General features: G+C 47.4%; 1 protein-coding gene across 7 annotated transcripts in view; it reads right to left on the bottom strand.

Moving 5' to 3' along the window:
- The window catches only part of LOC105473862 (ArfGAP with GTPase domain, ankyrin repeat and PH domain 1), a 644,177-nt gene that overhangs the window by 499,448 nt on the left and 120,087 nt on the right, over positions 1-24,642 (bottom strand). Inside the window, exon 1 of one of the 7 annotated variants that reach the window (XM_071073624.1) lies at positions 13,162-20,224. The exons of the other annotated variants lie outside the window; for them this stretch is intronic. Within the exon in view, the coding sequence (XP_070929725.1) occupies positions 13,162-13,168 (7 nt within the window). The 5' untranslated portion in view covers positions 13,169-20,224. Of the gene's footprint in view, positions 1-13,161; positions 20,225-24,642 lie in introns of those variants that run through there. 7 annotated transcript variants of the gene reach the window in all.

The following is a 24,642-nucleotide window of genomic DNA, read 5'->3' as shown; positions in this document are numbered from 1 at the left end:
GGGGAGTGGATGCTGGCGGGGGGGAGGGGGGGGGCCTCTGGAAGGGGAGGCTTCACTTCATCTTGGTTTCTGGATGAGTCCTCTGCCATCCCTGACACTGACTCAGAGAGCTCGAGACCAGACAGCCAACTTCCCTTTCCACAGGCATGACCAAATCCACAGCGAAGGGCTTTCTCCCGGGTGTGAACGATTTGACTTCAGTGATCCCACAAATGCTCCCTGAGTGGGTGTGTTCATTTTTTAGTGGTCACCCCAAAAATTCGGGGTAGGGACCACTTCCCTGTCTGTCTGCACAGAGTCAGATAAAGTCCCGGAAAGGTGCCTCAAGGATAAAGGTCCTGCACTCGCCGAAGAAAGAAGAAACCAGAACTGAGCTGGATGAAATTCAGGACCAGCCTTTCTCTTGAGAATCTTTTGCTCCATAAGATGAGACTTTTTATTTATTTATTTATTTATTTATTTATTTATTTATTTTCTGAGACAGAGTCTTGCTCTTGTTGCCCGGGCTGGACTGCAGTGGCACGATCTCGGCTCACTGCAACCTCCGCCTTCCAGGTTCAAGCGATTCTCCTGCCTCAGCCTCCCAAGTAGCTGGGATTACACGCTTGCACCCCCATGCCAATTTTTGTATTTTTAGTAGAGACAGGATTTCACCATGTTGGCCAGGCTGGTCTTGAACTCCTGACCTCATGATCCACCTGCCCTGGCCTCCCAAAGTGCTGGGATTACAGGCGTGAGTCACTGCGCCCAGTCTAAGATGAGACTTTCAAAGCACTGAAAGGACATGTGTTCTACCCAGAACGACCTATCGGTAAACCTCTAAAACCAACACATTTTAACCTTCTCGCCTCACGCATCAGACTTCTGGGCAACACGGCTCTCCACAGCACAGCATCAGTGCAGGAGTGAGGCAGCTTTGGAGAAGGCGCCACTGCTAACTCTGATGCCTACCCTAGAAAACTCATTGATCTAGTAGGTTGCTCTAGGTTTCCAAAAGAAAACCAAAGTGCGTTCTTTCTTCTGTCTTCTTGTTCCTCCGAGACTTATCCCATGGTTTCCAAATCATGTTACATCATCTCAGACAATGGAACTTTTTGGATGATGAATAAAAGAACGAATTCACCACATCTAAATGACAAATTTTCAGAGTAACTTGTTTTCCTAGGAGGGCTTATTACCAGGTAAGATGAAAGTCAATCCTATGGGCAGAGAAAGGGAGAAATGACCTGCTTGTACAAGGAGACCATGCGCAGCTCACTCACGGGCGTGTTTCATTCTCTGCTACGTTACCTCGGGTAGGTATCCTCATTCCCATTTTCAGATGAGGACACGGAGACTTGGAAAGGTTGGACCGACCTACCGCTGCCACACACAGGGTCAGGGTAAGGCTGGCATCGACACTCAGGATCCCTGTCTTTAAGTCCAGCTGCTCTTTCTAATTATACCCAGAGTCCCTAGACCACCACGTCCTGGGGCAGGAGATTCCCAACTGGAGAGGAAATATTCACACTTCAGAGGGAAAACTGGTCCCAGAATTGAGAAAGGGCCACAGAAAATTCCATGCAGATCTGAGGACACACAGTTGGCCACTGTCTATAGCGGGGGGAGGATGAGGGTGAGGAGGTGGGGGTGGACCAGGCACCGTCTGCTCCACCCACTCGTGCATGCAACAAACACATCCTAACACCGATAACCAACCAAAGCATGTTCTGGAACAAAACAGACCCTCCTTCGTGGTACGTAAACTCCATTCTCTCTGAAAAGTAAACATTTTGACATTTTGAAAAGATGGCTTTATTTTGATCAAAATAAAAAAAAATTAGTGTTCTCAGTTTTGAACTAAAGCAAGAACACAGAGAAATCTGATGAGAAAAAGCCACAAAAATGTGGAACACAAGCCTTTCTAAAATGGAATGCGGAGGAAGAACTTAGGCTGTACCCAAATTCCCCAAAAGGCTCAGCTTTCTCTGATGAATCGCCGTGTCTTGGTCACAATTAGTCTGCAGTACAGGTGGCTGAACTGATTAGAGACGGGCTTGCTTCACAGCCTGAGAGACTCCATTTTGACACAAAAACTTGTTTTTTTGATGGACAGCTTCTAAGCTCCAGCTCCCACAGCTGCTTGTGGCAGGACCAAGTCCCATCTCAGGGATGCCCTTGGCAACCTTCCGGAGTCTCAGCTCTTTGTTGCTTAAACAGTACCATAGGCAGGGTGCACAATTATTACAATGACAGTGCTGCTGCTGTGTTTAAGACTCCAAAGGATGTGTAGATGAAATATACAAATACACAGAGATACACAGTGAACTAGGTGCTTTCCTCTAGCAATGCACCAACGCAAACTCAAACATGTATTCTGGAATATATGCCATAACTGATCATCAGGACTTGAAGAAATTCAGGAGACAGACAAGATTAATGGTGGGAAAATCGAGTGAGAAGCCCCACAAACTTGCCGTAAAGCCTCAGCTATGGCTTTCCCCAAGCCTGTGGGACCGTCCACCCAAGATCTTTAGAAAATCAGGGCACCAGGCTGCAACGTTGCGGGCAGGGGCTTGCTGGGGGCTGCAACATTGCGGGGAGGGGCTTGCTGGGGCTCGGAAAAATGATACTCCAAAGTAAAGGCCTCCCCCAGAAGCAGCCAAGTTTCTCTCTAAGCTTCTCCTGTTCTCCTGTCCGTATCCCTCATTCTCCCCTGAGCCACAGGAACTAGAATTCTTCTTCCCTAAGGCAGGTCATAGAAACCAAAACCCCTTTTCCCCAAAGCTCGCCATAAGCCTAAAAATATCACTCTAACCTTCCCCTATCTTTTTAGGTAAAGCTGTCATAAGGTAATTAAGACGCTCATTCCAGAGGGTCCCATCCCATACCCGGGAGGAGGAAATGTCACACAGAGGCCAAGAGGAATCCGAACACACAGGCCTTGCTGGGCCTCCCCACTCCGTCTATGACAATTCACTCAGGTCCTTTCTTTTTCTGAGACGGAGTCTCGCTCTGTCGCCCAGGCTGGAGTGCAGTGGCCGGATCTCAGCTCACTGCAAGCTCCGCCTCCCGGGTTCACGCCATTCTCCTGCCTCAGCCTCCCAAGTAGCTGGGACTACAGGCGTCCGCCACCACGCCCGGCTAATTTTTTGTATTTTTGGTAGAGACGGGGTTTCACCATGTTAGCCAGGATGGTCTCCATCTCCTGACCTTGTGATCCGCCCACCTTGGCCTCCCAAAGTGCTGGGATTACAGATGTGAGCCACCGCATCCGGCCTTTTTTTTTTAAGATGGAGTTTTGCTCTTGTCACCCAGGCTGGAGTGCAATGGTGTGACCTTGACTCACTGCAACCTCCTCCTCCCGGGTTCAAGCAATTCTTCTGCTTCAGCCCCCCAACTAGCTGGGATTACAGGAGCCCACCACCATGCCTGGCTAATTTTTGTATTTTTAGTAGAGATGGGGTTTCACCATGTCGCCAAACTGGTCTCCAACTCCTGACCTCAAGTGATCCACCCACCTTGGCCTCCCAAAGTGCTGGGATTACAGGCATGAGCCACTGTGCCTGGCCCGCTCATGCCCTTTTTGTCCAATTCCACTTCTACTTGGCTGCCCCCAAGTCATGGAACCAAGGCACACAGATGACCTCCCCTGAATTTTCGGGTCTTCATTCTGCAGGCTCCCATGTGACGTAAAATCAGGATCAAAGAAATGTGTAATGCTTCTCTCTTGCTAACCTGTCTTTTGTTACAGGGATGTGGGCCATGACCCTTATGATGGAGTAGAAAGGGATCGCCCCCTTTCTGTCGCTAGAGGTTCAAGCAAAAAAAAGAACTCAAAAGCCCACCAAGAGCCAGGGGTTCAGAGGCTGCACCACGGGCTTCTGGTTTGGAAGGAAGCCGAGACCCCTTCCTGCAAGGCTAGGGCCAACCCCACTTTGCAAGAGGTCGTCTCCCTTTTTCTGCCAGCAAAGCACCTGAACCTTCTTCTAAAACAATTATGTCAATCCAAGCAGGGAAATCAAAGCGGCAGAGCATGTTTTATAAACCACACACGAGCACCCCACCAGGCACCACAAGAGGAAGACCAGGCTGATGAACGTGCAATGGCCGGCTATCAAGTCGCTTGATTAAATCAGCAGGCACTGTTTAGCATGGGAAACACGGCCACCTAAACAGCAGGTGAGGCGACAGAGCCTCGGTCCCCAGAGGGAGGCCAGGTGGAGCTAGAAAAATTGAAGTAACTGAAGCAATCAAAGTTTCCCAACTGCTGCCAAGACCCCAGTCCGATTTCAGCAAAGAAAGTAAAAATAAAACCTATCAGACTTGGCCATCAGCAGATGGTCATGGATGACCCCAGGTGTGCTTCAGACTTGCCAGCTCACCAAAGCCCATCAGGCATGCAAAGCTCACTAGGCAGTTGCTGACTACTGCAAGTGTAACAGATGTGGCAAAACAGGGGCTCATGGAAGAACACAAAGGCGGAGGGGAGGCTGAGAGGTCCCAGCTCCCCACAGCTGCCCTCACAACTCTGAGGCACCCCGAGGATAGCCAGAGGCTCTCAAGCTCAGAAACTGACTTCTTCAGCTCCTTGGGATGGCTGGCTGGGCGGTTCATGGGAATACTGCTCGGGTGGTGGGAGATGAAGTCAGAAAACCAGTTCATTAACTCCCCTTAAGTCACTGAACTAACTGCCAGGGTGGCTAAGCTCTGGATCTTGCAGGTAACACATTCTCACCTTGTGTGTTAATTAGAATCACTTGGCCACATATGTCTGAAAATCCCAAATTAACAGTGGCTTATACAAGACAGAAGGATATTTCTCTTATCCCTTAACAAAATCTCCAGGTGGGCTGTCCCTGGAGGCTGGTGACCCCATAAACCCAGACCTCTTCCAATGCCAACATGACCCTCGCTGTCCCGGTCTCAGATGGTGGCCAGCTATCATATATGCATGCAGGTAACAGATGGAAAAAGCAGAAAGGAAGGGTCAAAGGGAGATCTTCCAGAAGCTGCCACAAAACACCTCCAGTTGCATCCCATGAGTGGCCACACCTGACAGCAGGAAGGGCCACCCAGCCGAGGAGACCATCACAACAGCCGGAACTTAATTAGCACCGCCACCTGCCACAGGCAGCTCTAAGGCTCCGTGCGTGACCTCACGGATTTTTCACTCCGACCATGTGAAGCAGATACTACTGTCCCCCGTGCCATCAAAGGTCATGTAAGCATAGAGAGGTTAACCAACTTGCCCAGAATCATATGGAAAGCAAGCCCAGGGAAGAAGCAAAAAGCAGAAGAAACCGAAGAGGAAAATAGGTCCTCTAGGAAGGGTGCCCTGAGTGTCCATTTTCACAAGGAGGGGCCTTGGCAGATTGACCTTTGACCAGCAGGTATAACCAGGACCATGCAGTCCAGTCCTAGGACCCAGGAACCCTCTCTACCAGCAGTGATGGCCCACCCAGAGGCTATCCTCCTTGGCTCTCCCGCCACCTGGCCTCTCCTTGGCTAGCTCGCACAGCCTGGCCGGTCATGGTTGGCGAATCCATTGTCCTTCCTTGTGCCATGCTGGACGTTTCCGATGAACTCTCTAACTCAATCCTTCCAAGCCTTTAGGGGACACCACCCTTTTGTTACCCTGGGATCTGACAGCATTCCAGTTATCGAGTTTGCCATTTACCCACTGGAAGGAGCCTTTTCAACGTGTTTATTTGCAGAAGTAATGAACCCTGCTAACATCAGCCCTTGTCCTGTGGATTTTCCCTGAGTGTATAACCCTGGTATCCAGGCATTACCAGCGCATTTGCATATGAAGGAGCTAGACTGTGGGCCCTGTCAAAATATTTTTGACAGGCCCAAGACGCGTTTTACGACACGATTCACAGTTACCAGAGAATGTGTTCACAATATGCTTCCGCAATCTGCCCCTCTCGTGCAGCGGCTCTTTGTTTTGATCGGGCTGCGGCTGGCTGTCACTCGTGTTCATACATTATGCAGACCCGCAACGGGCTGGGCCAGCACAGAGACCTCAGTTCAAATCATTAGGAGGAGAAATGACAAACGGAGGCAGCGGGGCTGAGCGTTGCCATGGTGGCAGCAACGGAGGGTGGTCCTGTTCCGATGAAAGACAAATGTACCTGCACCTAAGCCAGTGGCGAGCCAAGGGGCACACCAGGGCAGACAAGGAGCAGGACCAATTAACGAGAACTGAGGCACACATCAGCCGCTGCTCCCCAAACCAAACCCCTAATTCTTTCTCAAATACAGCTTATCAATAACATGGATGTGCAATATTACAACATGACATGGAAAAATGCTAATGTGTTAAGGCCACAAGCCCTATCTTAACCATCTTTTAAAAAACAATGTACAGGGGCTGGGCATGGTGGCTCACGCCTGTAATCCCAGCACTTTGGGAGGCCGAGGCAGGTGGATCACCTGAGGTCAGGAGTTCGAGACCAGTCTCACCAACATGGTGAAACCCCATCTCTACTAAAAATACAAAAATTAGCTAGGCTTGGTGGTGGGTTCCTGTAATCCCAGCTACTCGTGAGGCTGAGGCAGAATTGGATGAACCCAGAAAGTAGAGGCTGCAGTGAGCTGAGATCACACCACTACACTCCAGCCTGGGAAACAGAGCGAGACTTCGTCTCAAAGAAGAAAAAAAAAAAGTACAGAAAGATGTTTAGGAAGAATTCCACTAAAATATTAACAATTGTGTGATAACTCCCTGGGTTTTCAAAAATTAATTTTTTTGTTTCAGTATATGTTTAATTTGGCACAAAATCTTTCTACATTCTTATATTTTTAAAGTTTCATCTTCATGCATTTCCACCCTGCTGGAAAAAAAATTAAATGTAATCAGACATTTTGTATACAGTGATGAAGTGGTTAATATCTTTGAAGATGATACTTTAATTAATAAAGTAAAAATCATAAAAATCTCTGGAGTAATGGTAATTCCATGTCTTTCATGAAGTCTATTCATGTCACATTATCAATGGTGATTTTTTTTTTTTAAGAGACAGGGTCTCACTCAGTCACTCAGGCTGGAGTGCAGTGGTATGATCACGGCTCACTGCAGCCTTGATCTCCCGGCTCAAGGGATCCTCCAGAGGGGCTGGGACTATAAGTGCATGCCACCACGCCAAGGTTTGTTTGTTTTTTGTTTTTTGTTTTTTTTTTATTGTAGAGATAGGGTCTTACTATGTTGCCAGGGCTAGTCTTAAACTCTTGGGCTGGAGCAATCCTCCTGCCTTGGCCTCCCAAAGTGCTGGGATTACAGGCATGAGCCACTGCTCCCAGACCCTCAATGATTTCTTACTCTTAAAAATCCTCATGAAGTCCCCATGCTGAACACTCGGTCCCTGTGCTGGACACTTGATACTCACCTGCTGATTTTCATGTCTCTGTCCTGTTCTCCTTTTCTTGGTCTATGGTGTCTGACTACGGCCAGAGCCTCCCACCACCCACTTTCCTCCTTGTTCCCCAACAACTCTGATCCTGTTGCATCTCAAGAGATGGGCGGTGGCATCAATCAACAGGTGGATAAAGAAACCGTGATATATATATATACACGATGGAATACTACTCAGCCATAAGAAGGAATGAATTAAGGGCATTTGCAGTGACCTGGAAGAGCTTGGAGACTATTATTCTAAGTGAATAACTCAGGAATGGAAAACCAAACATTGTTGTTCTCACTGATAGGTGGCAGCTAAGCTATGAGGACACAAAGGCATAAGAATACTACAATGGCTTACACCCGTAATCCCAGCACTTCTGGGAGGCCGAGGCGGGCGGATCACGAGGTCAGGAGTTCGAGACCAGCCTGGCCAACATGGTGAAACCCCATCTCTACTAAAAATACAAAAATTAGCTGGGAGCGGTGGTTCGCGCCTGTAATTCCAGCTACTTGGGAGGCTGAGGCAGGAGAATCGCTTGAACCCAGGAGGCAGGGGTTGCAGTGAGCCAAGATCACGGCACTGCACTCTAGCTTGGGTAGCAGAGTGAGACTCCATCTCAAAAAAACAAAACAAAACAAAAAATGATACAATGGACTTTGGGGACTTGCGGGGAAGGATGGAAGTGGGGGCAAGGGATAGAAGACTACAAATAGGGTGCAGTGTACACTGCTTGGGTGACGGGTGCACCAGAATCTCAAAAGTCATCACTAAAGAACTTACTCATGTAACCAAACACCACTTGTACCCCAATAACCTATGGAAAAAAAAAAAGAGATGGGCAATGGCTCCCTCTTCTTTCCAGAGCATTCAAGGCCCCCCCAATCTTGTCTCCATCTTCTCCCAAAGATACTCTGGGCTCTTCCAGAACCGGGTCCTTCTACCTGCTTGTTCTTCTGCCTGGAGCTCACTTCCAGGCTTCCCTTCTGCCAAGCACATTCTCAGAAATCCATGCAAAGAACACCCCTTTTCTGGCCCTGCCCGGGTTCCCGGCTCCCTGCTTGGTGCCTGGACATGCCCAGTGCTCCTCCATGGGGACGGGAACAAGCACAGGGCAGTGGTGAGGCTCAGAATCCTCTGCCCCAGCAGCGGCTCCACCACTGGCAGGTGAGGGGCTCTCGCTGAGCTGCCAAGTCTCTGAAAGGACTATGGGCGGCAATGCACAGGTGCCCAGGACAGTGCCCGATGTGTGCCGGGGGCTGGCCCTGCCTTCTCCCCATCCGCTCACCACTGAGCTACCCCAGTGCAGTCAATGGTCTCACGGAGGGGTCTAGTGCTCCCCCTTCTCCTCCCACCAGATGCAGGTCCACCTTGCTTCGGGGGGAGACCTGCCCAGTAAGTGCATGAGGGACTCGGACCCTCTCCCTGTGTCAGTCAAGGGCACGGTGCCAGCTCAGCCTATGCCCCCCTTCTTTTCCACCAAACGCACCATTTTCTTTCCTAAGTTCATGCTCCTGAGGGAACCTCTTCCTCCCTCCCATTGAGAAGATTCCAGGACATATTTTTCTAGTTCTGACCTTGTCCCATCTCTGTTTGGCCAAAACTCAAAAATAACATTCAAACCACTGAGAAAAATCACCAAGAAAAACCATTTCCCTTTCTCAGCAATAGACATGAGCCCCAACTGTGAATAATCTCAAATGGGAGTATTGCAATGGGAGACTAAGGGCTGAGCCAGGGACAAAGCATGTTACTGTTATTATCCTGGGCAATCTGGGGGACACAGACCCCAAAATCAACACATGCTGCTGCTTCACCTCACACCACAAAATAAGCCCCAAGGGCACTGGACTTGGTACCAAGACGGTCAGACGCTAAGGCTAGGAGATCTGCATGCCCAACATAAAGAACTCAAAACAGCCGGGCGCCGTGGCTCACGCCCGTAACCCCAGCACTTTGGGAGGCCGAGGTGGACTGATCACTTGAGGTCAGGAGTTCAAGACCAGCAGGGCCAACATGGCGAAACCCCGTCTCTACTGAAAATACAAAAATTAGCCGGGCATGGTGGTGCATGCCTGTGATCCCAGCTACTCAGGAGACTGAGGCAGGAGAATTGCTTAAACCCAGGAAGTGGAGGCTGCAGTGAACCCAGATCGCGCCACTGCATTCTAGCCTGGGCAACAGAGACCCAGTCTTAACAACAACAACAACAACAACAACAACAAAAACATCTCAAAACAGCCTGGGGCCCGCATAGGAAAATCAGGGGACAATGCCACTCCCCCTTACAATTCAGACTGAATCGTTTTATGAAAAGGATTCCACAGTGTAAAATTAAATGACAAAACAATATCCATGCGATTTCTTACTTTTCAACTTAAGACAGTTCGGTTTCAAACTGACGTTACGTGAATAGTGAAAATAAACCCAACACACCTATGTGCTGGAATGACCCAGTACCAGTGGATTTCAAAAATGAAGTCCTTAATGGGACATATTAGAACACAGATCAGGCCATGGGCCATGGGCCAAATCCAGCCCACCATGTGTTTTTGTAAATAAAGTTTTATTGAAACGCACCCATGCCAAGTTGTATCTGTTCCTCTCCCTACAACAGAGTTGAGCAGCTGCCAGAGATGGTACCATCCACAAAGCCTAAAATAGTCACCATCTGGCCCATTCTGGAAAACGCACTAAAACATTTTACTTCAACTATACTTTTGCCCCTCAGAAAATACATTTTTAGTATTACTCAGGTTACTTCCTCTTAAATAACTATTCACATAATTAATGTGTTCATTGAGGAAAGGAGATATACATATTTAAGAAAAAAATGTAAAGGGAAAAAAAATCACTTACAAAATCCACTGTCACTGCCACAAACATTCTGCCGTATGCCTTTCCAGACTGCTATAGGCATATGTACTTTTAAAAAATGCCACCATTAACTGTCACACATTTCCCATGTGCCACGCACTGCACACAGGCCTTACATGCATCTCCCCATTAATGCACCAAGGAAGCTTACAAAGGAGTGACAGCCATATTCAGTTCGTTTTTTTCTTGAGACAGTCTCACTCTGTCACCCAGGCTGGAGTACAGTGGCGTGATCTCGGCTCACTGCAACCTCTGCCTCTCAGGTCCAAGCGATTCTCCTGCCTCAGCCTCCCAAGTAGCTGGGATTACAGGTATGCGCTGCCATGCCCGGCTAATTTTTTTTTTTTTTTTGTATTTTTAGTAGAGATGGGGTTTCGTCATGTTGGCCAGGCTGGTCTCGACTCCTGACCTGAAGTGATCCACCTGCCTCAGCCTCTCAAAGTTCTGGGATGACAGGCAGGAGCCACCCCACAGGCCTATATTCAGTGATTTCTGCACAGTATGGAGGCAGACACAGATATCACACTTCCCAAGTTTTCGCTCATAGGCTGCAGCAGCAAATGCCTGTGTGTTATTTTTACAAATAGCTCTGCTAATATTCCACTTCCCCGAAACACCTTTCTATGTGTGGAATTTCAAGACTAAATGTGAGAACATTTTCAACGTTTGGTCACATGTTGTCACAATGCTTTCCAGATGCAGCAGCAACATCTACACCTCCCATCAGTGTGGGGTAACCTCCTAAATTATTTTAATCTTCTCTTAGAAACCTCACTGAGCCATGATTACAATGAAAAGTACTAGCTGAAGCTACAAACAAACCATAATATATTTCGGATGACTATCTTCCCTCCAGCCAAATATGTCACAGTCAACTCCGTATGTAGAAAAGTTGCACAAAGATCTCTGAAACACATACCTGCCCTCATTTATGTTGTTCCCTATTAACCCCTCCTTTTAAGCTGAAGTTTATAAACAACTAAAATTTGGTGACTTGTACTTGCAAAATCAGCAATTTTGTTGAGTTGGTAACAAGACACATGCAAAGCATGGTTTTCTCTCTCAAACTGTTGAAACCCACCATCCCTCCAAAGGAAAGGCACCTTTCTCCCAGATATACAGAACCTCCCCTGACCTCAGTGATGCAGGACTCCCATGAATTTCTTCCAGCTGCCTCAGCTAGGCTTCCAAACTGTCCACACGTGCAGGTCTTCACACCTCCTCCAGGTCACCTTCTACTCACTGCTGCTAAAAGCATCACCCCAGAGTTGGAGGCCTGAGTGTCCTGCAGGGTGCCCTGAAGCAGTTCCGGCATGTGCAGAGGGGACTGCTGGAGTCAGAGAGTTCAAGATCACGAAGGAAGGAGCAACACCAAGAGCCTAGAGCAGGCACCTGGAATGATTCTGAGAGCCCTCCACATCCAGTGATCACACCTGCTGTGTTAGTCCACTCTTGCATTACTCTAAAGGAATACCCGAGGCTGGGTAATTCATAAGTTTAATTGGCTCACGGTTCTGCAGTGTGTAGAAAGCATGACATCAGCATCTGGTTTTGGTGAGGCCTCAGGAAGCTTCCAATCATGGTAGAAGGTGAAGGAGGAGCAGAGTATCACATGGCAAGAGTGGGAGTAGAGGGGTCGGGAGCGGGGAAGGGGTGCACTCCCTTGAACTGAATCTTGCATGAACTGAGCAAGAACTCGCTCATCACCGAGGGGAGGGTGCTAAACCATTCATGAGGGACCTGCCCCCATGATCCAATCACCCCCCCACCAGACCCCACTTCCAACACTGGGAATCACATTTCAACAAGAGATCTGAAGGGGACAAACATCAAACCATATCACCTGCTATGACCTGAGGGGCTACAGCTGAGTCCCCTGGCAAAATCAGAATCTCCTCCACCCTCCGCACAAGCATAAACATTACAACGCCAGCGCACATGCACATACACTTTATGGCACACAGAACAGAAAAGGCTATATTTAAATAACAAAATATTTTAAGTTCTAAATGGAATATTCTAGAGCAGGTAAAATGAAAGAACCAGAGCAACAGGCAGCAGAACAACTGTTTTTCCATTCCAACCGCTGAAGGACATCTGCAGCAGGCGACCACCGTAGGTGCTTCCCCGCACACACACACACAGCACCATCGACTGTCAGCGGAGGAAAGAGATCCGACGGGAAAGACAGACCGTCTTCAACAGAGCAGAGGAGGGGGCAAGGGGACTTCACTGTCTCGGCAGGGGCTTCTTCCATAAACGTCAACATGCACAACATATAGAGAAAGCAAATATGGTAAAATGTCCAATCAGGGAGAAATGACATCCATCATGGTCTTCCCTCCAGTTTTTAGTATTTGAACCATCCTGTACATTCAACAATTAAGATACAAGGTACGTTTAACGGTGAGAAGTTTCCTTTCACAAAGTCTCACTTGTAATGGTGGCTGCAGAGCTGATATTTGGCCACTGGCTTTCCTGGATTCAGCCTGGGAGCAGGTTGGCCTTATTTTGGTGTTTTCCTATGAGTCGTAAGCAGTGACAGATCCCCCAAGACTGCTTACGAGCACACTTAGAAACACAGATGGATCCAACTTCTCCAGGAGACAGCTCAAATTGGAATCATCTTGAAAATGGAAACAAAATATTCCTCTTGGGCACTACACCTTATTAATTCTGACCTTTTGTTGCATTACAAATACTAAGCATTCTATAAATACTGAAAAACACTACAATACTCAAAAAAATCTGACATGTAAATTAATGGCTTAGAGAGGCTGAAAGCAGAGATGCATCATTCATTCTGAGAAAACATCCAAAATGAGGGGAGGAGTGAAGATCCAAAAGTCAAGAAATACGTTGCAACTGCATCACAGACCTGCAGCACAGCACCCTGACCTACCATGCATCTGCAGCCTGGCTCAAAGGTCCACAGCTTCAGCAGCCGGCGTGGGAGCACCATACAGTAAAGGCCCAGCAGTACAGGAACAGGAACAGAGAAGCGCTGAGCCAGAGGGGCTGAAACAAACATACTCGACCTCCTGGCTCGTGTCATCCCGAAACCTTAAAGCAGCAAATCTCAAAGCCACCACGTGCCGAACAAGTGAAGTCTAATAACCCACCATCTCCAAATTAACTAGTTTTCCATCCCCAAAATGTGGTTTGCTGATATTGACACAACGAGACAAAGCGAATCTTGATTTGTAGGCTAACGCCCAGATTCATTTGATATGCCCCACATGCTATAATACAATCAACAAGCAGAGGTCAGCCTGCAGAACATGCATAAATCTCCAAAACAGTCCATCCATTCAGAGGCATTGTTTCTGCAGCTGTATTGAAAGTTCAAAACGAAAGGAAAGGCCCATTGATTTAAAAATATCATAGCTGTAGCAGCCTGGAGAACATCAGGCAATCCACAGGAAAATGAGCTGCAAGAGAGATATCTGTTCCCCCCAAAAGAATGTCCAAGTTAGCTTCTAACCTCATCCACTTTTCTCAACCCAGAATAAACTTAGGTTCAGTGACAGTCATTGCTGTTGACTTTTTCCCCTCCTGCTTCCCTCCAGTGTGCAGGTGGGAATAGTGGGGACGTGACTCTCATGCCAATAGGACCGTGAAGCAATGCTGACTCCGAGAACAGACGATTAACATCATAATTTACTTTCTACAATGACTGTCCAGTGTGTGTGCAGGAAGTGATATGTGTGCCTGCCCTGAAGTCTCACAGTATAACAGAGCCTGGGTAAAAGGCTTAGTGCTAAGAGAGTCGGGCATGTGTGAGTGTGCTACAAACATTAGCTACTGTGGTCCAAGTGATCCACAGCACCTCTGAGAGTGTCCACCGAACCATGTGCTTCTGATCCAGCCAGGGCTCCAATTTCGCACGTCGGGTTCTCAAAACTGACGCTGGCTATAGTGTTAAAGCTCACGTACTGAGTGCAAGAAGAGGAGCAACTGAGACACGGGGGTTCAGTTAAAGGAAACATAGCGACAGCCAACACTGTCCTCAACTGCTGTCTTCAGATCCCAGACACCTGTCTCTGCAGACTGAGTCCAGGCACCAGGTCTAGACCTATTCATCACCCCAGTGACATGGGCAGACAGGCATGAGCAGTGTGGCCGTCAAGAAGCTGAGGGAGCTCTGAAGGATGAGAATGCTACAGACCACTAATGCTGTCCAGAGACTCATCCCAGGACCTGCTGACAGTCCATCCCACTGCGAGCACACCACAAAGCCAGCGGGAGGGCTGGGGTGACTGTGACCATTCCCAGGAAGCAAAGACGACGGGTTCCTTTCCCAAAACTGGGAAGAGCATGAAGAACAGCAGCTTTTAACCTAAGCTACTTTAACTAAATCTAATCTTGTACAGAAGAAAAAAAAAAAAAAAGTTTATTTTGGATGTCTGCATGTAACCTATTCAAAACACAACAAGACAAGACGAAGGCATCCTAAAGTGCTGAATATGATCTTAGGTTGGACAGTAGCAAGCTGACCACTAGCTAGAGGCATGCATTTAAAATTCTGCTCCATCAGCGACAACAAAAAGGACAGAGTCTGTAAGAGGCCATCAGTAACATCCACACAGCGGCCGCTGTTCTGAGTGGGCAGGGGTCTGTGTGGCACTCCCTTCAGATCGCACCCCCCCTCCACTCGTACCCAACTGCAGAGAGCCGGAATATCAGCGGCTGCTCCCAGGGGGTTACTGCCATGTGCCCTCTCCTGTTAGACTGGGAATACCTCCCAAGTGACTGCTGTGCCTCTTCCATCTTCAAATCCTTCCGACATAAACCCAGGGCAGAGAGCAGGCACTCCAACTTCTAACGCGTGAACAATGGGCTCAGGGAATGACCGTCCCTTGTGTAGGAGACACCAGAAGGGTCACTGACCTCAGGAGTCAGAGGAGCTCCAAATGCATGATGGGCTGGGGCCACTGGGGTCAGCCCAGCCGGTGGCCAGAGAAGCCAGATCAGAGACATGACACGGCCCTTGATGGTTTAGGTGGGAGCCCTTGACACATTCTCGTTACGGCCTTGTAGGTACAGGAGGTAAGAATGGTGACAACGCCAACGACAGCAGCAGAGGCTCTGGCTCATTCGGCCCTGTCTAAGTACCTGATGCTGTTCCAAAGCTGACTTCGCATAACCCTCCCACCCACTCTGGGAGGTAGGGACTGTTAACACACCCATTTTACTGAAACACATGAAAAAACCAAGGCACAATGAAATTAAATAGATCGGCCGGGCGCGGTGGCTCACACCTCTAATCCTAGCAATTTGGGAGGCCGAGGTGGGCAGATGACAGGAGGTCAGGAATTCAAGACCACCCTGGCCAACACGGTGAATCCCCGTCTCTACCAAAAATACAAAAATTAGCCAGGCATGGTGGCGGGTGCCTGCAGTCTCAGCTCCTCGGGCGGCTGAGGTAGGAGAATTGCTCGAACCTAGCAGGCGGAGGTTGCAGTGAGCCGAGATCGTGCCATTGCACTCCAGCCTGGGTGACAAGAGTGAAACTGGGTCTCAAAAAAAAAGGAAAAAAATTAAGTAGATCTCCAAGGCCACCCAGCCACTTCAGCAGCTGAGCCGAGATGCAGATGCAGCCCACTGGCTCCTGAACTCACAACGGACGCCAGCCCTCTCCATCAGAGGTGATGGGGAGTCAAGAACTTGTCACCAATAAAAGCTGTAGGGCTGCAGTTCGGGAATTACTTCCCACAACTAGAAGGAAACCAGAGCAAAATCAGCATCATTCATTCACTTGTTCAGCTGCATGCCTAACGAACATCGATAAGGGGCCTAGCATGAGCTGGGTCCTGTCTAGGTGCTGGGGACACAGCAAACACAAGCCCTTATATTCCATCCAGTGGGGAGAGAGAGACACCAGGCATGTCAGGGAGCTGGGGTTTACGGGGAAATAGGAAGCAGGTGAGCAGGAGGGGCTGTGGCTGGGAGCAGGGCCAGGTGCCACAGAGGATCCTCAATGACACTGGAGGTGAGGCTGAAGGAAGTGAGCGCCGAGCTGCAAGGGCCCTGGGAAGGTTTTCCAGAAAGAGGAAGCAGTGCAGACACGTAAGGGGGAGGAGCATGCCTTTCACTGAAGGATCAGCAGAGCCATGCAAGGGGAGAGCGGTAGAAGGTGAGGGCCAAAGGAGGTTTTGGCACAGGGCGTCACACATCACACCCTGACCCGGGTTCTGAGGGATGCCCCTGGCTGCTGGGCAAGTGGACTGTCCAGGAGAGTAGCAGCATCGGCTTGAAGAGGAGAGCAGTAATCCACCAAGCAACGCTGCTGCCCAGGACCAGGGTGCTAATGGCTGAGGTGGCCCAGGAAGCCACTGCATCCTGGATATACTTTGAAGGCACAGCCCAGCATTTGCTGATTTCTGGAAGGCGGTTCCATTGCCAGCATCCGTGCCCTGCAGGTTAAGAATGGCAAGTCTCCAGCATGCGAGGACTTCAGCTGTGACAAAGAAGGTCCCTGGGGGACAAGGGCAGGTGCTGCAGAGGCCCAGGAAGGCAGCACCACACCTGGGGGCACAGGCAGCTACAGAGACAGTAACACGGGTCTCCTTAGGACAGCCATGCCACCAAGAACAACTGGCCCGGGATCGGGGGGCCAGCAGCAGCCCAGGCTCAGGAAAACCAAGCCCAGCATATAGTCTGGCCGCACACTCTGGACAAACCTTGCAGAAAATAGTAGAACGGGGCCCTTGCTGCAATGCAGAATCACCCGCACACCTGTCCTCTCAGAGGAGCTGGACACCCACCTGAGTTGCTGGGACAGTTTGCAGCAACTCGGTCACCGAAGCTGGTGTTGCTGACCTCCAGCAGCTGGCTGCCTCTTGGCAGTCTTGTCCCCTTCCAGTGCAGCCAGCCCAGGATGCTCATGAAACTAAAGGGGTGGGCATGGGGGAAAGGGCTGCGTCCACATGGAGCCTTTAATCTCCTCCAGCTGGAGACTGTGCTCAAGATCCTAGGGTCCAACAGCCTCAGGTTTGATCCCAGCTCCCCCACTTCATGATGTGAACTCGGGCAAATCATTCAACTTCTCTGAGTGTTGGTTTCCTTCATGGTAAAGTGGGGATAGCCCTGTCCTTACTGCGTGAGTTCCCTATTACTACTCTAACAAACCACAAACTTGGTGGCTTGCTTGACACAACATACATTTCTTACCTTACATCCAAGGTCTAAAATCCATATGGGCTAAAATCAAGGTGACTTAGGGCTGTGATCCTGGAGGTTCTGAGATAGAGTCCATTTCCTTGCCTTTTCCGGCTCCTAGAGAGCTCCCCCATTCCTTGGCTTATAGCTCCATCACTCCAGCCTCTGCTTTCATCTTCACATCTCCTTCTGTGACTCTGACCCAAAATATCATTCTTACTGTCTCCTTTTACAGAGACCCCTGTGATTATCACAGACCCATCCAGATAACCCAGAATAATCTCCCAATGCAAGGTCCTTAATTTCTTTTGCCAACATAAGGTCACACATTCACACGTTTCAAGGATTAGGACTCGGGACATCTTTGGGGGCCATTATTACCTCTACCACATCTACCCATCCAGGTTTTAATTTCTGCTTTTGTTTTGAGGATTACATAAGATTATACATACCACATAACAAGGGCTCAGTAATAATAATTATTAGTAGCCACTATTAAAATTTAAAGTCTTGTAATTTTAAGCTTTTATGGTACATTATTTAAATGTAAGCTTAATAATGGATCTTAATAAAAAGATAAAATAACTAAACCCTTTTCATCTACAAATCCTTAACTTGAAGCTTTATGCTTGAATTGAGACTGAAAATTTTTTGCACTCATGTGAAATGGGTCTACCAGAAAGTGAAGGTTAGAAAAAAAACTAAGAAAAGACCAGACCTGCAGGAGGCCAATTAAACTGGACAGACAGGGGCTTCAAATTGCAGGAACAGACCAGGTGCCCCATGACAACTGAACCTAGTCACATCCACTCTGTAGAGTAGGATGAAGGCCAAGGAAAATCAACCGCTCCCCAAAAATCACCTACAAAAACCTACTGGCATTTTCCAGCTCTTGTGGTTTAGCAATGATAACACAGAAATTACCAGCATCCCACGTATTTGGAGCTCTGGGTCAAAACAAACAAACAAAAAAATCACAGCAACTCATGAATATCACGGGTTACACATCACCACTGCAGTAATAGCAAAAGGGAGCAGAAACTGCACGCGCCCAAGACCGAACACATCCCACCCTCCAAAACGTGCGCGATCACATACAGATGCAGAACTTCCAAGTCTGAGCTTCTCAAAATGACACAAGTTGCCTACTCTTGGTTGATGCTCCACGAAATGTGAGCTACTTAGTTCGGTTAACTCGCCATCCCCTACAAACCCACACCACCACAAAGGAGACTCAGGTCCCCCAACTGCCATCCCAGTGTGTATTTAAATTCAAAAGTGCACGCATGTATATCTCAAAACTATGTACTGCATCCACTTACTTAATAAAAGAAATCTGAATTCGGAGTGTTTTTAAAAACAAAAAACAAAATACTCATGTATGTAAGACATGTTTCTATCCAAACTTTTAGCCAGGTCACAGAAATAGAGATTATAACTCAAAAACAAACGTTCTTTTGTTTGTTTGAGATAGAGTCTCACTCTGTCGCCCAGGCTGGAATGCAGTGGTGGGATCTCGGCTCACTGCAACCTCCGTCTCCCAGGTTCAAGCGGTTCTCCTGCCTCGGCTTTCCGAGCAGCTGGGATTACAGGCGCCCACCATTGTACCTGGCTAATTTTTGTATTTTTAGTATAGACAAGAGTTTCACCACGTTGGCCAGGCTGGCCTCGAACCCCTGACCTCAGGTGATCCACCCACCTCAGCCGCCCAAAGTGCTCAGATTACAGGTGTGAGCCACCGCACCAGGCCAAAAACAAATGTTCTTTACAACAACAAAATTAACAGCAAGCACACTGCTGATTTGGGGCTTAATGATTTCAACCACTATTCTAATTTCCTCTTAAAAATCAAAAATGTTTTCAAAAATTGTTTGTAGAAAAAGCATCTTGGCTGTGCTTTGAACATTAACAAAATCTAATTTTCTGGACATTTTAACCTAGTTGTTGAAAGTTATTATTTTAACTGCTGTTCCTCGTCTATTCACACGTGTTTGTTTTCTGTTTTAACAACATTTTTTCCCCCTACATTACAATTAATTCTTACAATTAAAGTCACAATCCCCTGGTAAGGCCACTTCAGCATGCCAAAAATGAAAGCAAATGTTTCCCTTCTTTACTGCAAATTCATAAAATGTGAGCCCAGCCCAATCCCTAGAGAGCTGATGTGACTTTGACTTTTCAACTCATTCGAAGCTTAAAAAAAAAAAAAATTAAAGATTCACATTTGTTCATTTTACAAGCATCCCTAGGGAAGTTAATAATGGCATTTAAAAATTACAAGTACACCCCTCCTCACTTCAGTGAGGCAACAAAAAAGTACGTTTCCTAAGTGTTAGTTAAGCTACCAAATGATTTTTTAAATCATGCATTCAGAATTTTGTTTTCACTATTTGTTTTTAAATCTGTTCAGGACAGAAACATTTATTAAGGGTCTACTCTGTGCTAGGCACCAAGCGTTTTCCAGTTGAACACAACCGGACAGAATGAAACCGCAGGAGGGGCAAGAAGCCAGAAACCTATAAAGTTTTGTATACCCACGATGTGTTTTATTTAACGAGTTTAATTAATCTAGGGTTAAGAGAAGATAGGTAGAAATGAAGTTGCTAGGTCAGAGGCCAAATACATTGTCAGGGTTTTTATTACAGTTTGACAAATTTCTCTCCAGAGGGTTATCTCAATTTACATTTTTCCCACTTAAACGTAAAAGGGGAACTATTTTCCACCACCTTCGCCAACACTGGGCCTTGTTTTTAACACTGAACTTAACCAGATGAAAAGAAAGAGGTCACCTGTACTTTCTTTTTTTTTTTTTTTTTTTTTTCTTCTTTTTTTATTTGAGATGCAGTCTCACTCTGTAGCCAGGCTGGAGTGCAGTGGCGCAATCTCGGCTCACTGCAACCTCTGCCTCCCGGGTTCAAGTGATTCTCCTGCTTCAGCCTCCCGAGTAGCTGGGACTACAGGCGTGCGTCACCACACTCAGCTAATTTCTGTATTTTTAGTAGAGACAGGGTTTCACCATGTTGGTCAGGATGGTCTTGATCTCTTGACCTCGTGATCCGCCTGCCTTGGCCTCCCAAAGTGCTGGGATTACAGGCTTAAATCACGGCACCTGGCCCAGAAGTCACCTGTCATTTTAATTGTTCTTCTTTAATCAACAAAGCCAAATATATTTACATCTTGATTGGTCCTTTGTTTCTTCTTTTATGAATTTTGTGCCCATGTCCTTTCGTTAGGAAATTTCTGTTTTTCTTATTGTTTTGTAAGAACTCTTTACATACAGAAGACAATGCTCTACATGTAATAAATATTTTTGTTGGTCTTTTAATTTTGCTACAAATGTTTGTGCTGTTCAGAAGGGGTTCCGTTGTTCAGATGCTGTCAAAGTAATTCCCTTTCATTTATTTTCTGCCCTCGAAGTCCATCCCAAGAATATATGAACACTAAAAAATACTCATTTTTTGAGGAAAGGATTCTGACTTTGGAATGGCTGTGAGCACAAAGAGAAAAACAATAATTTGACCTAGTTTCACAACAACCCAGCTCCCCGAGAGGCGAAATGCATAGCTATCCTGTGAAGTCAGGGGAGCAGAGGAACGCTGACCCCACTTCCTTAAAATACTTTCTCTTGGCATTAAAAAATAGGTTGCAATGGCTCAGAGATGAGATTCATGCCAAATGTGCATTTGATCCATGCTTATGGATAAATTTAGGCAAAATTTAATAAATTCTCTGCCTACAAACAGTAGTGAGATAATGCTTTGAAAAAAAAACAGCTCAGGCTGTGAGTAAAGAATGGGATCATTCCAACTTTTGGTCGTATTAGATCACTCCAATTTTAACAATACTGGCAAGCTCCTCAGTGGGGCCCATTAAAAGGCGGTGCGAGGCAGAGCAGGGAGGATGGATGCTGTAGTCACATGCCCTTTGAAGTCTGGTTCTGACTCCCAACCACGTGATCCTAGATGACCCAACCCAGGCTGGGGACGTCCCTGGACCGTGCAAGCTGGCTGGCAGTGGAAGTGACAACGCCCGCCTCTGTGGGTTGTCATAGCAATCAAATGAAGGAGCAGAGGCTGCTCGTTCCCTGCGCAGAGGAGTCACGCGTACTTGCGCTCTTCGCGGAAGAGGTTGTAATCATTTGCATTTTATTAGAAATTTTAAAAACCGCACCGCCAGGAAAACCACTCAACTCGAACTGCCTCCTTTATTTGAGCGCACCACACACAGGCAGACGCTTACTTGGACTTCGACTATTTTCAAGTCAGCCCCAGTAAACCAAATTCGTTGTAAAATATCACATATGGCATTGGGCTGAGTAGAGAGCTAAACATCTCTGCTAAACCATTAATTTAATAGCCACAGAATCAAACTGATTCCCTAAGAGGCCAAGAAAATGGGAAAACACAGCACCCTCTTGGTACCCAACATTGTGTTCTATTTCACACAAAAGAATTCATGGAGAATATTGAGTTAGCCAGTCTAACATCTTCCCTAAGCGTGTGGAAAAAGGGGCCTGTCCCTGAGCCTGGCACACCCCAAACCGTAAGTCAATCTGCAATGGGGGTAGAGAGCCAGCCCACACTCCTGCAGGCCTGGGTGCTCCGGATGGAAGCGAAACTGATAACAGATTTTACACCAGACAGCCTTCAATGACCTTCCACTGCTCACGGGCTAAAGGGCAAAGCCACCCTCCACCCCCGCTTGCCATGTTTCTCCTTGCCTTCTCTCTCCCTTGAGCTACAACTGCCTTCTTCCCTCCCCAAATACATCCAGCCAGTCACAGGCCCTTTGCTGCTGCTCCTCTGGGATGACACACCCTCTTACACCATCTGAGACCTGAAGCAAGAGCAGCAGCTCCCTAGAAAACTCCCGCTCGCCAGGAGCCCTTTCTGGATCTCACTTTTGTTATACACGCTCCAGCACCAGCCACCTCCCAGCTTTAAGTGACACTGACCACACTGCTAACTGTATGATTATGGGGTGACTCTGGCCAATGTCACCATCCCTTCTAGACTCCAAGGACCCCCAAGGCCAAAGACCTTGGCTGCTTCTGCTCACCAGCACCAGTAGGGTGTCCAGCACATTCACAGATGTACAATCAATATTTGGTGAATCAATAAATGAATAGATACCAAGCAAGAAAACTTAGAGCTTTTATGAGTATTTGGCCAAAATCCACACAAGGAAAACAAAACAAAAAAACATACCAAAGATTCTGAATTCTGATTCATCCACAACATTCCCATTAACAAAGCATTTTTGCAGGCTACCGCTAGCCAGGTGTCACCTAAGTCCCCTACACAGCAGATGGACAAGGCCACCCTGCGGGCCGCACAGAGCCGCTATATGCTAATTCACTGTTAATTACAGCCTCTCCTGGAACTGCAGGAGGAGCCTGGTTCTATAGGGAAGGCCGCGCCAATTAGGCACATTCACAAAGGAATATTTTAAAGTAATTACCAGTTTATATTAATCCTTCTTTTAATGTATCAGCAGATCACCTGGAATAATAGCAATAAAGTGCTTCTAGTTACCTGTGATTTATTTCCTCTTTTATTCTCTTCCTTACAATTTCTTGTAGTTTTTTTTTTTAGGGAGAATGGGGAGATAAAGGGAGAGAGGAAAGAAGGCTTTACTATTTACCTAAAAACACTCTCCCTGGCCTCTACCTCCTTAAGGAGAATGAAGAGTTCTGTTGGTTTCTGAATCCACAGTTTCTACTCAAAAAGATATATGTCTTCTCATTGAAGGAAGCAAAAAGGTTTGGGTAACAGCTCTCAAAATATGCATTAAGTGTAAACAGCTTTGGATTTTAAGATATAACCCATTTTCTTATCAAATAAGCTGCCAAATTAAAAGGTGCTTACATCCCCAGGTCTGCTTGCCTCAAAAATCTCAGGTAAAGAACATTAAATGTGGCTGGGTGCAGTGGCACAGACCTGTAATCCCAGCACTTTTGGAAGCCGAGGCAGGCGGATCACTCAAGGCCAGGAGTTCAAAACCAGGCTGGCCTTCATGGCGAAAACCAGTTTCTACTAAAAATACAAAAATTAGCTGGGCATGGTGGTGCATGCCTATAATCCCAGCTACTCGGGAGGCAGAGGTTACAGTAAGCTGAGATCGCACCACTGCACTCCAGCCTGGGCGACAGCGTGAGCTCCATTTCCACAAAAAAAACCCAAAAAACAAAAAACACAAAAAAACAGCAAAACTCTCCCATTACAATCTATATCTATTTGCTAACCTCACCTGGGAAAGAGAGGTTAACTCCAAATCAGAAGAACATCCTTAGGCATCATCAGAGATGCCTCACAATGGAGAGATAAAAGGCCACAAACATAACCTGGGCTGAGTTTCACGTGGAAGCAGAAGCCAGAATCCAGAGACATGGGGTCATTCCCCCGCCCAAGATCACAACATCAGCTGGCAGGCCAACCTGGAAGCAGGTGCCGGGCGGGCGTTCAGCATGCAAGCCCGGGTGGGACTTGGCACACCCGGCTGGCTGGCCACCCCATGCAGAAGGACCACTGCACCTCAAGCGATGCTGGATGCACTGGTCAGGAATTCCCAGGTTTAGTCCATGTGAATCACAACTGTTCTTATATGAGTTGCACGCATTTGCAGGTTCTAAGGAGTCAGGAAGACCCCCACACAGTCACGTTCTTTTCCCTTAGCACCTGAACACAATTAGCTATTAAGTACGTATTTGTCAGTTTGAATAAGTACAAAGGCAAAGACCAATTCATAGATCATCTGGAAGGGTCCAGCACTCTAGGCGTTGCCCCTGAGATCTCATTACCAGGGCCAAGGGCTCCAGCTGACATAAATTATTTACTGCTGTCCTTGCCCTCTGATTATGCACACACATTAAATGCAACCAAGGGGCATCTGAGCCCCACTTTAACCAGGCACCGCCTCCACGCCACAGGAGAGGTGCAATCAATTCACAAGCACCCCTGAGATGAAAGGTGCTGGCGTAAAATCTGTACACTCTCTCTTTCAGCGCAGCAAACCCGCCCAAGCAGCAGATTACCTGGGCTTCACTGAGAGAAGAAAACGTGTGAAACAATGAGCCATCTGGAAAACAAAGACCTGAAATTGCACTCAGATTACGATTACAAGTAGAAAATAAAGCATGTCTGATTGTTCTCCAGTGAGACTGTAGGCTGCAGACCAGAATGATTTTACATAATTATTAACATCAATATTGATGGAGGACTGC

This window comes from Macaca nemestrina, chromosome 11 (genome assembly GCF_043159975.1).
Source record: "Macaca nemestrina isolate mMacNem1 chromosome 11, mMacNem.hap1, whole genome shotgun sequence".
In the NCBI taxonomy this organism is placed as follows: domain Eukaryota; kingdom Metazoa; phylum Chordata; class Mammalia; order Primates; family Cercopithecidae; genus Macaca; species Macaca nemestrina.
Note: the sequence above shows the minus strand (reverse complement) of the source record. Positions and strands in the feature narration are given on the sequence as shown.